Genomic DNA, 16,037 nt, shown 5'->3' with positions numbered 1-16,037 from the left:
CCCGGGCGGGCGGAGTGTAGCGGCGGAAGATGGCGGGCGCTGCTGGGCCGAGCTGAGCAGCGCTCGGGGCCGCCGCCTCCTTCCGTGTCAGGCTCCGGCTGGGCCCGGGCAGCCGCCGCAGGGGCCGAGCGCGCCCGGCCGTGGGGTGAGTAGCGGCGGGAAGGCGGGGGCGCGGGCCGGCCGCGGAAGGGCAGGGGAAGGGCACGGGCTGTGGGGGAGGCGGCGCTCCCGCTGCCAAACAAAGGGCGCCGCGGGGCCGCTCCCAGCGGGGCCCCGGAGGAGCGCCGGACTTGGGCGATTCCTGGCCGCCGTGGCTCGGGGACCGGTCCCGTCAGTGCAGGGCCGCTCTGCCCTGCCCTGGGCGTGCCGGGGCTCCGGCGGTGCCGTGTGCGGGGCGGACCGGGCTCGGTGTGCGGGTGTCGAGGGCAGCGCGCCGTGGGTGAAGCGTCCTGCGGGTGCCGCGGGCACGGCCGGGGGTCCCTGTCACCCTTGTCCCGAGAGTGGAGGAACCTCTTGTACCGTGTTTCTCTCTTGTTGACTCGGAAGGGTAGATAAGGGCTCGACCCGTCGGGAAAGTTTTTGGCATCTAATTTCCAAGGTAAAGAATGACAGATCGGTTGAGGATGGGAGGGACCTCCGCAGGTTGTAGGGTCCAACCCTTCTCGAGCAGGGACAAGAGTGGATCTCCGGGACCGTTTCTAGAGAGCTTTGGTGTCTCCAAGCACGGAGACTCTGCAACCTCTCCGGGTAACCCATGCTAGTGCTGGGTCACCCTCACGGTAACAAAGTGCTTCCTGATGTTCAGAGACTCCTCTGAATGCAGAGAAGGGCAGCGAAGCTGGTGAAGGTCTGGAGCACAAGTCCTATGAGGAGCGGCGAGAGAGTGCTGGGGGTGTTTAGCCTGGAAGAGGAGGCTCGGGGATGACCTTACCACACTCTACAACAGCCTGAAAGGAGGTTGTAGCCAAGTGGGGATCAGCCTCTTCTCCCAGGTAACAAGTGATAGGGTAAGAGAATGTAGCCTCAAGCTGTGCCAGGAAACGTTTAGGTTGGTTATTAGGAAGAATTTCCTCTCAGAAAGAGTGGTTTGATATTGCAGCGGACTGCCCAGGGAGATGCTGGAGTCACTGACCCTGGAGGTGTTTAAGGAAAGACCACTTTGTGCCATGGTCTAAGTTGACATAGTGGTGTTCAGTTGCAGGTTAGACTCAATGATCTCTCAGAGGACTTTTCCAACTTAATTAATTTTGTGTTTCAGTTTCTGCCCATTGCCTCAGGTCCTGCCACAGGACATCACTGGAAGAGTAGCAAAATATCTTAGAGGTAGTGGGGCTTTGCCACTTCACATATGTGTTTAAAAATGAGTTGGAAAAGTGATTTCCTCTCTATAACTTTTGATAAAGGATTAATGGTGGAATAATACAGTAATATGTCTTTTGCTGGAAAAGTGTTTGAATCATTACCCAATTAATTACCTGACACTTCTTCCCTCCATCAAATAGTAAAGAAATGGACAGAAAAACAGAAGATCTTTTTCTGAGATCAGAACATGTAAGAAAACCCATCTTTTTGTTTACTGGATAGGCATCTATTCTTTGTTCTGCCACAGTGTTTATTTAAGATAAATTTGTTATTAAGAAATTCAAATCTGCTTGAAATTCTGTGTGATCACAGCTTATGAAATGGTGTCATATTAAAATTCTACACCACACCATTCACTCTTTTAAGTTGGAAACACTCAAAAAGTTAGATTTTAGTCATATAACTTGCGTCTGTGACTAACAATCCTTTGATTTTATGATACAGAGGAACGTGTTGGCCATATGAGACTGTGTGGGATGACATAGCAGACTTTCTTGAGCTTTTGTGTATTTTGTACAGGTTTTGACAATTGATTTGTGTTGGTTGGTGTAATTTAAAGAAACACCTAAATATTGGTGACTGTTTCTGGTTGCTTTCATTTATCTGATGCATTTAAAAACGGAAACAGTGATTTTTAGGATTGAGCACCTTGTATTTTGTTTAGGAATTGAAATTTGTCTTGGAATTCAGATGTTCTTAGCAATATATTACTGTTCATTGACCATTTTGTCTTGAAGGTGGACAGATTTCTCTGATAAAGTATAAATCCTGTTATCAGATACTTCGCACTTTATTTTAACTGATTTTTTTTAACCAGGTTGAAATATCAGCATGTCTGATAATTGCAATCATCTGACAACTAGCCTTGCATTTTAAGTATAGATTTATATCTTATCAGTTCTTTATATGTAATCCTCCACCTCTTTTGTTTTATTAAAACTAACAAAAAAAAATCTGTCACTACAATCAATATTTGGAAATGGCCATTGCCTTGAGTGCATACGGTAGAAAAAAAGGACTTGTGTATTTCCAGTTTCCCCTACCTCTTACTGTGTGCAGTTATGATGCTTACAGCTGAGACCTCCTTTTGTGCAAATTTTTTTAGTTATATTGGTTTCAGGTTTCAAAAGAAGAATGTCTGTGTGTCTTGCTGTAGTTCACTTCTTGTATCTTTTGATATTTTAGAGTCAGACAATTTTGTTCTTTGTGATAAAGTAACAAAAAGGTAATTAAAAAAAAATAAATTATCACCTGGATAACAGAAATGTGGTTAAGAGAAGCAGCATAAATGTTCCCAGATAAATAGGGAAAAGCAGAAATGCAGCATAAGGTCATTAGTCACACTGGAATTTCAGACACTGGAGAAGAAGTGTGGGTGTAGACTACTTACGGAAACTTAGATTTGTTATTTCTCTCTGACTCTGAATACCAGAAATTAATATTTTTAGAGGTTCAATTCAGCTGTTCTGAAAATTTGTTCTTTAAACAGAATCCTAGTTGACTCAATCCCATTAGAAAGAATATTTTTAAATATTTGCCACTTCATGTGATGCCTGACTTGAGATCTCTTCATGCTTAGGCAGTATATCCATTTAGGAAGGGATTACAATAAGGTGTCATAAAGGCTGGGCAATGCTTGTGTTAGTAAGATTCTGTGGGGTGTAAGTAAAGGTGATGTTTCAATGTGTTTTTAATTTCTTTGTGCCATCTTAAAGCATAAAGACGTGGGGGAATATGAAACTGACTTATGTTAATTTTTGATAATAAATTTCATGTGTACAGTTCTTATGTTTCACATTTTTTTAATTCTAATTTGAAAAGATGACATTTCCAGTTGTTAAAGGTGAAATGCTGTGCATTTCCACAGTTGAGTTATACGTGCTCAGATTTCAGCAGCACAGTAATTATTTCCTTTTATAGTTAGCTGAAAGATCTGCCAAAGTGTTGCATGTTGGGAAGGTGGCTTTTGTGTGTGGAAAAGGAAGGAGGCATGAAAAAATAGGCAACAGTTTTTTCACTGTATGATGAAAAATATGAATTTAATGTCATTACTATCTTGACTTTCTTTTCTCTTTTTGTTTTCAATAGGTATGTTCAATAATGCTGGAGTTAGTGACCAATTTTGATATTTATTCATAAAAGATCACTGTTTGCAAAATAAATAAAAAAACATGTGGAAGAGCTATGTAAAAATTATGATGTTGGAAAATTTAGCAAGTAATAATAATATTTCTTATATAGTTAGGAACTGATAAGAGGTTCTGACAATACATAAAATACCTGCAGAATTCAGTTATCAGGACCTCTGCTGTTGATATTGTTGCTGTTGAGAGAAACTATTATTTTTAAATCAACAAATATTTGCAGTCTTTCCAAAACGGTGATGTTTGTCTGCTTCAGCTCAGCAGGCAAGAGCCTTACAAAAACAGGTTAATCCCTGTGCAAACATTGCCTTCACCTGAGCATTTGTGTACTTCGTATCTTTTCATAGTTCTTGGTGTGTTGCTAGCTTCATAAAATACCAGGATTTGCTGCCCAAGGATATTGTGAGATTTCCTAGCTTGCAAGTTTGGATTGTGAAGAAGAGCAGGTTTTTGCACTGGAAATTGGCTTACTTAGGTGGGAGAGAAAAATAACAGCATTAATCTTTATTGGAAAGGGGATTGGTTTCCAAATCCTCGTTTTAATTGAAATTTTTGTTATAGGTTGTGAAAATACTTCTGTATCAAAGAAAGTAAATGTATTAATTGAGCAATTAAGGGCCATTTATGTATAGGATGTTCTTGAATGATTCTGGTTTTGCACTTTATTTATGAAATTTGACATTTTTATTCCGGGGTTGTTTGAAAAATGTGTGAATATATATTTCAGAAGCTTTTTTCATTAGTGGGACCGGAGTAGAATTACTTCTCTAGACAGAGACTGTTCCTCAGGGCCATGCTTGAGTTTTTATTATTATTTAAAAGAAATCTGGAACATTGGAAGAAGTCACACTTTAGTGACCAGCACCCATATTGACTTTAAGTATAGTGCCTAGTTTTTGTAACATAATAACATACTTTTTTTTTAACAAAAAGGTGGACTGCAGCTGTATTCAGCTGATGTTGAGTTGCTATCATGAGTGAAAGTATAATGAAAAGAACCATTCAGGCTTATTTTGGGCATGTTCTAGGTAGGGAAGAAATAAAGCAAAGTTTCCAAAAATCTTAATACCGTCGTTGTTTTATTTATCTTTGTTTCTGGAGTAGTGGGGAGACTTTTCTTTGGTGGTTGTAGATGTCCCTAAACTGTACTTTCCTAATGCCCTCCAGAGATGTTAATCTTTTGGATGCTCTAAGAAGCTTGCCTGAAAAAGGGCAAATAAAAGTATGAGTATATAAAATGCATAATTATAGTATTTGATTTTGTGATTCTTGTTTTTTATGAAATAGACTGTTTTTAATTCTGAGAAGGGGATATCATGTGGCAGTGAAGCATATGGGACAAGAAATATTAATGTTCTTGGAGATGTTTTATTACATCATTAATTATTGGTTCAAATCTTTTATCATTTTATAAAACTAATATTGACATGGAGTTTGTAAACACGTCTCTAGACGTGTTCATTGGTGTTAGGTGTTCTGCTGTTAGTCAGAAGTTTAAGCTGTCTCTAAGGATTCAGGCAGAAGCTGCACTGTTGCCAGCTGGGATTTCTTAAGCAGGATGCTTATCTACAGTGCAGCAGGACTGTCTTTGCCTTTTGGAAATAAGCCCATAGAGAGCATCAAGGGATGAATCTTACTTTGAGGAAAAAGCAATGCTGAATACTTTCTTTCTTTTCACACTAGCTAAGAATTAATTGGTGAAATTTTGATAGCAACTGCAGAGTATAAATCATTTGGTGAGACATTTTTAGTCATGTTTTGGGGATGTTCTTAATACAGTTTTCAGTTTAGTATTTGGTATGGAAAATAGCATGGGGATTGAAGGTACAGCTACAGGAGAGAAGCTGGGAAGTAGCATAGGTAAAGCAGAAAATGCCTGTGGTGGCAGTGGAGCTAGCAACAAATCACATTTCATGGATTTCTGTTGTCTTATGTAAAAAATAATGGAATATAGGTGTATGTGAATACCTAATGTCATTTTAGGTGCCTAAGAATATCTGAGATACTTGCATAGGGTTGTAAGATATTGGGGTAGACTGTAAAGGATGTGGGCTGTTCTGGACTGGCAGCTGCATGCCAGGCAAGATGCTAACTTTACTGGATTTTTTTGTGTCTGAAATGGCAGTAGGAGCCAGTGTGTCCACACTGAGTCAGTAAAATTGCTGTTTCTCTTCAAAACTTTCATATTTTGTGTGGTTTAGTGGGTTTTTTTGTTTTTAAGTTCGCAACCTCTCAATTGGCCCTTCTTCCTACTGAAAAAAATGGAGACAAATTTATACTTCCACTGTTGTGCTGCTCAGCCTATTTGATGGTAATTTAACTGTACAGTAAACGTGACAGACCTTTTGTGTTCTTAATTTATTTATAGCTTTCTTCAGACTGGCTGCTTGGGTAGTGCCTAGGAAAACTGCTGCTGGGCTTTACATGTCAAATCTAGATATTTTTTTTTTACAGGTTTTAAGCAATGTCTGTAGTTTCTTTTGTCACTAGACATTCATGTGCACCTGAATTTCATTTGCACACAGAGCTGTTGTCATCTTAACTGAGGTGTTAACTGGCATTATTTTGAACAAGGCATTTCTGTATGTGGGTCATCTATGGCTGCTCAGGTGAGCTCAGGTAGCAGCTAACATCTTTACAACAGTGTGTATGATACTTACTTGGTAAAGGAACGGATGGTATTACAAACTCTGTAAGCAGTTTAAAGTGGAGCTGGATTATTTGATTTAAATCTCCAAATCTAAACTAACTTTTCTGTGCTAAGCACAGTGAAGTTCTTGCTGGCTTTCTCTCATCTCTTTCGTTTCATTTCAGGTGGAAGCACAGAAAAATTAGTTAACTGCTTTGATTTGAGAATAAAAGTAAGAATATTTGCCTAGGAAAGCCACTAGTCTGTGCCTTCTCTGTGGGAGAGAATTGCCTAAGCAGTAGGCTTTAACATTAAACTGGAGGTTTTCCTCTGCTATTACAAGAAAAAGCCAGAGAGCATGATCATGTCAGCCACTGGTGAGGAGAAAGTATGTGAAGGGGTAGTGTAGTCTTGCATTTATCCCCATGACCTGTTCTGCATCCAGTGAAACTTAATTTAGGTGCAATGAGTGACTCCACTTCTGTCACTGTATGTGTATAAATTTGACACAAGTAGTACTGCGGGTGCTCTGAACTTACTGGGCACAGCTTTTTAGGAAGTCTGAAATAGTTCTTAGTGGTCTGCCTTAAGAAAGAGAAACTTTTTCTGTCTTGCCTATTAGAGGTTAAAAACAAAATCAATTAACAGAAGCCATGTTATGTTTGACTTGCAAGTTAACAACATGCCATCACATGCAGGCATGTCTGCATTAAGTTGGTGATAACTGATTTAGTAAATCGTGTTTCTCAGAGCTCCATATGGCTGCAGTTTAGATAAAATCACTGTATTTTGTAATGCTGATTAGTCTGAATGCTCTGCTTATACACATAAAGTATAAGGGTTATATTGTAAATAGCTAGTATATGTAAAGTATGTAACATATACAGATATTCCTATAATGCTGTATATACATATATGCATTTCATTCAAAATATTTAGGCAACACATAAAAGTTAGATTAATTGCTGTAATTTTCTAAGAACTAGAGAGAGTTAAGGCTTTTCATGGAAATGTAGTGCCTTTTAATGCACATCTCCAGTGTGTTTTGTTGAGGAGAATGGCAGGTGTTTGCACCCAGCGAATAACTTATTAGCATATACAATTCATTCTTTCTAATGTCAAATATCATAGGTGTTACTTATGCTTTGCTGGTTTGTTTTTTTTTTCTTGAAATACAGGTAAGCTTTGTTACCTAGAAGAATTTTAAATAGTGTGTGAAGATGGCGAGTCTGATGAGTCAGAGTCTGTTGACCTACGTAGAAGAAGGAAATGTTCCTGCTCTGAAAGCGCTTCTTGAGAAATGCAGGGATGTTGATGAGAGAAATGAGGTAAGATGATTTTTGAAAAGGTCAGTTTCACATTGCAGCTTATTAGTTACTGAATGAACAATTAGTGAGATCACACTGGTTATTTAATATACAAATTTCAGTTTTATTTTGAAGTGGTTGCTTATCTTTGCATAACCTGAACACTCTTAGTTCAGTCTCTGACAGCACTTCAAGCATCTTTCATAGTATTTGCTTTTTAGAGTGTTCTTCTGAGCTGGCAAATGCAGCTCTGACCTTACTTTGTGAATGGAGTTTATACCTGTATTTCTGTGGCTAAGAATTGTTTCATAGTTCACAGATCCAAGTGCATATGACCTGTTCACCATGGTGAACCTGGTATGATGATAACCCTTGCCTCACATCCTGGTTTTCAGTCAAGAGATGTTAGTATACAATCCAAATAAGAACATATATTGCAATTTATGTGAACATATGCTCATCTAGATGAAAAAATATGTATCCAAGAGGTAAGTCTAGAGTTTACCAGGAGTACACAGAAGTCTTGATACATACACAGTAGGGAGTTTATATGAGCATTATTCAGAATCTTTTATGTTGATCATTTTTTCAAATCTGCATAAAATGAGAAGAATATTTTATTGGAAAGAAGTCCAATAGCATATGTTACTCAAACGCAAAAAGCATCGTGGAAATGTGAAAACAATGTACAGAATTTAGCCTCACCTTAGTTATTAGATCTGGTTTCATTTAAGAGAGCTTTCTTTCATTGTTGGCACATTCGTTCCGTGCTGTGTATGGACATATGCTAAGGTATTTCAGATGGGAAAATTTAAGTTTCAGAGCATACACATAAACCTCACCACCTGGCATGTAGCATATCTGAGAAGGAGAATGTCTGTTCCCTCTGCAGGCAATTCCTTTCAACAACATGGCCGAAATCAGACAGATTGTGTTGATTTTTTCAAGTGCCACTGCCTTCACCTTCTTTTCTAAATTTTTCTTCACTTATTGGTGGGACTAAATGTAGTCCTGCATTTCATTAACTGCCCTTTTTTTCAGAGATCATTTCCCTGATACTTATTATTTAAAGTCTTCATATCTGCTGCATTGGAGAAGGTAATTTCTGCAGACAGGCATATGTGGTTTGCATCAGTTTTAAGCCCCTTGTGGGGACAGTCCAAATGTATAATGATAGGAGTTTTATTTAAATGATAGCTCTTCCTTGGAATTTGGTGGCTCTGAGTACAATTCAGTTTCCAGTTTTGGACCTGTCAAGACATCTTTTCTTCTTGGGAAAAAAAAAAAAAATACCAAAAGGAGAGTGCCTTTGGAGATCTAAAAAGATTGTTGGCAAACTAAAGGTTGTTAGTGCCAGGACCTCCCAGGCTGCAGTGACTTGTCCAATGATAGGGTCACCCACATTCTTACCAACCCTATTTTTCTTGAATGTGGTCAGTTGTCATAAAAGCTGGGATGTCCCAGTCAGTTTGTGTATGGATGGTTTTATTGCATTAACCCAGTCAGTTTCAGTTAAGTGGGGCAAGTTTCAGCCTCTTTGCCTTTTCTCTGCACATCTTTCTGCTTGTGTGATTTTTTCCCTCTCATACCAGACACATGAATTAACAGCTAATTACAGATGCTTGCTTTGTGTGATACGCTTTGATCCTAACAGCCTCCACTTTTTCTTGATGTGCCTTCCTTTCTGCTCTTGGTACTAAAGGAGCTTCTGCATGTTCAGTTCTGAATGTTCTGTTCTCTCATGGACTGCGAGAGTGGTAACCTGTAAGGTGACACCACTAATTAATTTCCTTAAAAAGATACAGATGTGCTCCTTTATAATTTGGTTATTCCAATACTTAGACTGAGTTGTGATGTACAGATAGACAGTACTTGATATGAGTGTGAGAAATACAGGCATTTAGTTCTGAAGTGTCTAGACTCTTGGACAACTTTTGGAAATTAATCTGGAGGTCACAGATGTATTAATTATCTTTCGTTTCTGTGTTGGTGAAATCTTTATGATGGTTGCTCAAACCTTTTAACATTATACTTACATTTGAGAGTCTTCTAACAAAAAGGGAAGGATGTTTTCAGTACCTCTATAGAAAATTTTACATCTGTTTCAGGAAACCAAAGACAGTCTTCAGCTGTATGACACTTCTTATAGGAGAGAATAATTTTACCATCCACAGCCTCTTCTTGCCTAGATGTACTTTTGTGCCATTGCCCCAGTCCTTAATGAAAGGGTTAAATAGAATCCCAATATTGATTCTCTGCACTAGTGACTGGCCTTCAGCTGGACTTTGTACTGTTGATCCCAATGCTCTGAGCCCAGCACTGCAGCCAGTTTCAGTCCACCTCACTGTCCATTTGTCTAGTTCATACTTCAGTAGTGTCCCTGGTTGTTGTGGGAGTGTTGAAATCCTTGCTAGATATGGCATAAACAATGTCTCAGCTCTGCATCCACTGACCAGTGGTGTCATCACAGAAGGCAGAGTGGTCAGTCAGGATTTCTGACCACTCTGATTTTAAGAAATCACTTAGCATGTGTATTCCAAACTTTTTAACTTGCATATCTTAAAGAGCAAAAGTTATGACTGTTTTCTCCTCCAAAGAGAACTGTTCTTTTCTGAAAAGTAGAGTTTTATTTTCTGTTGATCTTTTGGAACATTCTAATTATTTTTTTTTTATGACCAGACCTAAAACTACTTCTTGTTGATACGAAATGTACTTTAGGATCTAAAAGCAATGGTGTTTTTTTGAATGTATACAATGTACAGTTATAACAGCATAAACTTACATGAGAGCATAATTTTTCTTTGTGAAAAATGGCCTTATAGATGTAATTACATAAGAAACAGCTGATGGGACAGAAAACGTTTTTTAAAGAATCCATGCATCTCTGTGATTTGTTATGTTAACAGCAGAAAGAGTCATCAAGTATTTCTATTAATCATATTGTTAATATCACTAATTTTCATAATTGAAGCTATTACTGTATTGTGATTCAGCATTGATTTTTATTCCTTCCAGGGAAATTGCTGGTCTATAGTTCCTAACATGTAGCTTTTGCATTATTTAGAGACTAGATAATTTTCTGTATGGTAGAGACAAAAGCCAGAAGTGAGGTCAGGAAAAATTCTCCTAATTTTTTAAACTTGTAATTAATAATTTTACTGTAAAAATTAGCAAGTTTTACTTCTCAGAATGCAGAGCAATTGTATCTCAGAAATTTGGTGACACAAATTTAGCTGATGGAAAGGTGACAGAATCTGACTTTTAAAATACTTCTGAAGGCAAATAAATCAGCTTTTCTGTCTTTCATCTTCTCTCAGAAGAGACTGTCTGTTAAGAACCCATCTTGCAAAGGACAGGAATGATATCTGTATTTCCAATGCTGTGAGATAAAAGTGGGGTATATATAACCTGACTGTTTTTTCCAAGGCGTTAGTAACTGTTCCTCTGAACCAGTGTGCATGTTTTAATGGCCATTGTGGTTCCTGGGGTAGATACATTTCTTTATTAAATTGTTAACAATGTGACTGAGTTGTACCAAGTTGTAAAGATGTAACACATTTTGGAGAGGTCTTCAGTGGGCAGATAATTCGGGAAGGTAGATATTTAATAATGTAACTTGTTTCCTTTTAGTAGCCCTGTGAAATGTCTGAAATGTTTGGGGTTTTTCTGTGTTTGTTTTTTAATCTCCTATGGGACAGGGTTTAATACCATATTCTCCATTTTTATTTCAAGTATGCTTGTGTGGTTTCAACACCAGTTCTTCCTACTACTTCTCACTGGCAATTAAAAGTGGGAACAGTGTTGCTCTATAGTTTCTGGGTTTTTATTGTGTGGGTAGGTGTGTCATTTTCATCACTTCCCAATGCGTCTGTTTTCCTATCACTTTGATTTCAGAATGGCCAGACTCCACTTATGTTGGCTGCTGAGCAAGGCAATTTAGAAATTGTCCAGGAGCTTCTCAAGAAGGGAGCTAATTGCAACTTGGAAGATGCAGTAAGTACTAGTGCTTTATGTGATAGCACCTAACAGTGGAGGAACAAGAAATTTCAATGGGCAGGCAAAGAAAGGGAATTTAGGTTAGTGTTGAGCTCAGGGGGAAAAAAACAGGTGTAAAATGATGGCATATAAAAGAAATTTTATACAAAATTACTTAGCTTTTGTATTTCTCTGAGCCTTCATGAAGGGTAGGGATACTCCTCAGATGTTTAAAACATTTTAATCTCCGTTGAATTTGCTGGTGTTTCTTCTGGGAAATTAGAACAGAGAAATACAGCATCAAAGATGAGGTCCAAGTGATTTTGCTCATCTCAGTGTTGTTGAGGTATGTCAGTGGGTTGAATTTTTGTTCGTTTGTGTGGGTATTTTAATGTTTGGTTTTGGAGTTTTTCCAGTAAGTAGCTAGAGAGAATTTAGGTTAAAGGATTATTTCTGCCTTTCATAAAGCTAGAGCAGTGGCAGAGAGGAGTTTCAAATTTATTTTCTTCATGCCTCAGCAAAAGAGGTTGACTGCAGATGAAAGATGCCCAAAAGGGATGAATAGAACAGAGATATTGCTAGAAAGTTTTGAAAGGTCTGTATATTCCAGTGAAGACTTATAAACAGGAAAAGGATATCACTTGATTTTTTTACTTCTGCACTAAGTTTATGTGTAGCAGTATGGACATTCAGGAAAGGTCTTCTGTGGAATCTGTCACTTAAAAAACCCAGAACAACCAAAACCTACCAACCAAGTCTCTATTGTTTTGAGACATTTTATTACAATTGCTATAAATGCCAAAATTTCCGTACTTCTAGGAAGAGTATCTACCTTATAAACTGTTGCTATATTTTATAAGTGTGCAGCATATAAAAAAATCAATCCACACCTGGATGAGCTTTCAGCAGTGGGGGTAAAATAAGCATAATGCAAGGGGAAATGTATCTTCTTGAAGTGATCAGAAATGTGAAAAGCTGTTGTCCAGATTACCTTGCATACCAGTCTCTTCAGTGCTGTCACACACTATATTTGGAGACCCACTGCCACAGTTTTCTGTGGTCTTGGTTAACATCTCGTTCCCTCTCAGCAGTTTTTAATGTCTTGACTTCATTTTCTAATCCTTTTTAGGTGCTGCTTCCTCCATATATTTATTAAGATAACCTGCAGTGAACTGAAGAGTGGAAAGGGCTAGATATTGGGTAGGAGAGCACATAATTGGAGGGGAGATTTGGAGTAGTTGGTCTGTATTTCCATGTGTATAATTGGCACACTGTGGGTTTATTAGTACTTCTTTTTTTTTAAAGGACAGCTATTTTAAGGGCTTCTGTATTTCCTGTTGTGGATTAAACACTGAAAAACAAGGTTACTTGTATTGAAGTATTGAATGTCTGTAACATTTTTTCCTTTTTTTTCTAGGATAACTGGACAGCTCTTATTTCAGCAGCTAAAGAAGGACATGCAGCTATTGTTGCAGAGCTGCTCAGTTATAATGTCAATTTGGAGCATCGGGATTTGGTATGTGTTGTCTTAGTGTAAAAATAACATAGAAAAACAGTTTTGTGAGTTGGAGATTTTCAATTCCATAAAACTAAGGGAAGATCTTTCATTTATACATTATGTACCCAGTGCTACTGAAATGAAAAAAGAATATATAGTTAAATATTGCTTTTTACACCTGTAAAATTATTGCTTTAGTGTGGCAATATGTGGCAATGGCAGCTGATTTACTAGGGCTGCTTTTTCCCCCTTAATTGCTTTGTAAAAAAGCTAAACTGAATAACAGTTTGATTTTTGGGTGTGTTTTGTGTGGGTGAGAGTTTTTTGCAGGAGGACAGTTGGATTGTGGTTTTTTTGTTGGAGGTTTTTTTAGGTGGTAGTGGCTTCTTGTTTTTTGAAGTGTTCTGGTAAAATAGTAATTATCTTTCCCAGAAGATACCTGTCTGTATTTACTTTCACTCTGGGCAGCCATGATTGTTTATACAGCAGTCCTTGTTTTGAGTCTCCTAACACTTGTTCTCATTCATCTTGCCACATTTTTATGTGGGAGAAAGTGGGTGCTACAGCGCAGCCCATGTAAAGGGCTGTAAAGTAAAATGTAAAGCCCATGTAAAGTAAAAAGCTACTGACATGAATCTAAGGTTCCACGGCCCTGAAGAGCTGTAAACTGTCTCCATTGACACAAGATGGAATTGGATACCTGCAAGGACTAATTTTGTTCTGCTTAAGATAAAATCTGGAAAACCACTAGGGGTGAATTCAAGTGCTTCCTTTAATTGAAGTTCCACTCAGTCTGAAAGCTGAGGCATCTTCACTAACCAAGGTATTTTTTTTAAGTTAAGCACATTCACATGGCCAAGTGCTTTTGAAATTTGTGTACCTGACCTGTCAAATGCCTTAGGCAGTGAAACCTTATTGTCTCCTAGCTTACAAACTTAAATGAACACACCAGTGTAGTTTGAAATTAATTACTCTTATTACTCCCTGCTCCAGAAATAAAAGTAACTTTTCCATGTTATTTGATTTAGAGTCTAGACTTTGTTTTGAAATAGTGATGTGTGTCTTGTTTTTATTTTAAATCCAGTGGTTGGATTTATATGCATTTGAAATCAGAATTCAGTGTTCAGCAATATTAAGGACATGATGTTTTCCCGAGTTTTGCATATAACAGGAAATTAGTACTGCCATACAGGAGCTTATTATTTATTCTAAATAAATAGGGTTACAACATTGTGTGGTCAATCCTTACTATGTTCTGAATTTGCAGAGTAGTCTTAGGACATAATAATAAAAAGTCATTAGTTATATTTCTAAGTATTTTTCAGTTTTTACATTTCTTTGAATTGTGTTTGCTAGGGAGGATGGACTGCCCTGATGTGGGCATCATACAAAGGCCGTACTGAAGTGGCTAAACTGCTGCTTGAGAAAGGAGCAAATCCAAACATCACAGGCATGGTAAGTTTTAGTTCTAAACATCTCCTTCTCCCAAGTGTTTGAAGTCCTGAATTGTACACAAGATATGTTACTATCTTGATTAAATATTTTGCACTTCTTGGAGTATGCCATTAATCGCTGGACTTTATAAAGGGGTTGCTTTAATAATCTGTGTGATTGCCATTGGCTTTTTTAATAATTTTGAATTTTTTTAATTGAAGCAAATGGGTGTGCAGTTCATACTGAGATTCAAATTATCAGGAGGAGAAATAATAGAGAAGATAAGTAGTGTATCTAATGTTACTTGTATAACAACTGCCATTTTTCTGCATCTGTAGAAGTTAATGGAGTAACTAATGTGTGCAATTTAGAAACCATAATTTGCTTTAATTGTTTCATAATAGTTTAGCTAGTATGAACATACACCATTCATTTTGGAGAATAAAATAACCCTAAGATTTTGAGATTTTAGTTCATTTTATAAGCGTTTTCTACAAAAGTATGGGCACTGAACAACTTATTTCTACTGTCAGTTCTCTGCTGTTTGAGGCAATGAACAATGAAGAAGGAATTCCAGAGGCTGGAACAACCTTTGTGATGGCTGATTTTCTCTCTGGTGTCTGCAGTGTCTGTTGTGCATGGCACACCTCCTCTGCAATCCTGATTACTTAGGGATATTGCATAGCTGTCTGTTGCTTCCTTTCTACCTTACAAATGTTCCTTTTAATATGAGCACCTGAATTTACAACCCTTGTTTAAAGAGTTATAAATCAAAACTGATTCAAAACAGTGGATTCTTCCTAGATATCATTGAGATAAAGCACTAGATAACAATTATTGATAATGTAGTTGGATTTACTTCTGTATATTCATTCTTCTATGGCTTTAACTTCTCTTGAGACTTGTTTTGCTGATGTAAAATAATTAAAGTACATAAGGCTATAATTATTTATTTGTTTTTTAATTCTAAGCAATACAGTGTTTATCCAATTATTTGGGCAGCGGGACGTGGCCACTCAGATATAGTCCATCTCTTACTGCAGCATGGAGCTAAAGTGAACTGCTCTGACAAAGTAAGTTATACCTATATAACATTTAATTTTTTTAATGTTTGATAAATTTATTGTAAAAGGGAATTTATGGTTTCTTGATTAGAAAAGCACTTGCTTTTATATTTTACCCATAAGATTAGAATTAGCGTGGTAGAGTAATTTGTTATGCTTGAAAGAGTTTTTTCAATAGTATGCTCAAGATGGTTATGAACATATTTCTATTTTCTGAGCTATTGGAAACCTTGCTATCCTAGGCTGTATAGAAAAATAGTTCTTACAGCTATCTACAGAAGAAAAGTTGAAGTGGCTTTACAAATGCTTGTGTCAATTCACAAGACCAAATTACGTTTTTGTAAAAACTAAAGCAATGAAATATAGGATAAATACTGGATTCTATGTGATACTAAATGCAGAAAGCAATATGATAAAACGTGAATGTTCTTTCAGTATGGAACCACCCCACTGGTTTGGGCAGCAAGGAAAGGTCATTTGGAGTGTGTGAAATACCTGCTGCAAATGGGAGCTGATGTTGATCAAGAAGGAGCTGTAAGTAACTGCATTTTCCAGTGATAAGTACATCTGTGTATCCTTTTTGTTTGTTTTTTTAATAATACAAAGACCAAGAAATACATGAAA

General features: G+C 37.6%; 1 protein-coding gene across 6 annotated transcripts in view; it reads left to right on the top strand.

The window, feature by feature from the left end:
• Nucleotides 1–14: 14 nt before the first annotated feature.
• The window catches only part of KIDINS220 (kinase D interacting substrate 220), a 74,519-nt gene continuing 58,496 nt past the window's right edge, over nt 15–16,037 (top strand). For 4 of the 6 annotated variants that reach the window (XM_015622145.1, XM_033513055.1, XM_015622147.1 and 1 more), the window contains exons 1-6: nt 7,356–7,463; nt 11,337–11,435; nt 12,835–12,933; nt 14,272–14,370; nt 15,321–15,422; nt 15,849–15,947. In XM_015622145.1, the coding sequence (XP_015477631.1) occupies nt 7,356–7,463; nt 11,337–11,435; nt 12,835–12,933; nt 14,272–14,370; nt 15,321–15,422; nt 15,849–15,947 (606 nt within the window). Of the gene's footprint in view, nt 146–7,313; nt 7,464–11,336; nt 11,436–12,834; nt 12,934–14,271; nt 14,371–15,320; nt 15,423–15,848; nt 15,948–16,037 lie in introns of those variants that run through there. The other 2 variants (XM_033513058.1, XM_015622144.1) reach the window with 1 other exon arrangement.

Source organism: Parus major, chromosome 3 (assembly GCF_001522545.3).
Source record: "Parus major isolate Abel chromosome 3, Parus_major1.1, whole genome shotgun sequence".
Classification (NCBI taxonomy): domain Eukaryota; kingdom Metazoa; phylum Chordata; class Aves; order Passeriformes; family Paridae; genus Parus; species Parus major.
This window is presented reverse-complemented; position numbering and strand designations above follow the sequence as displayed.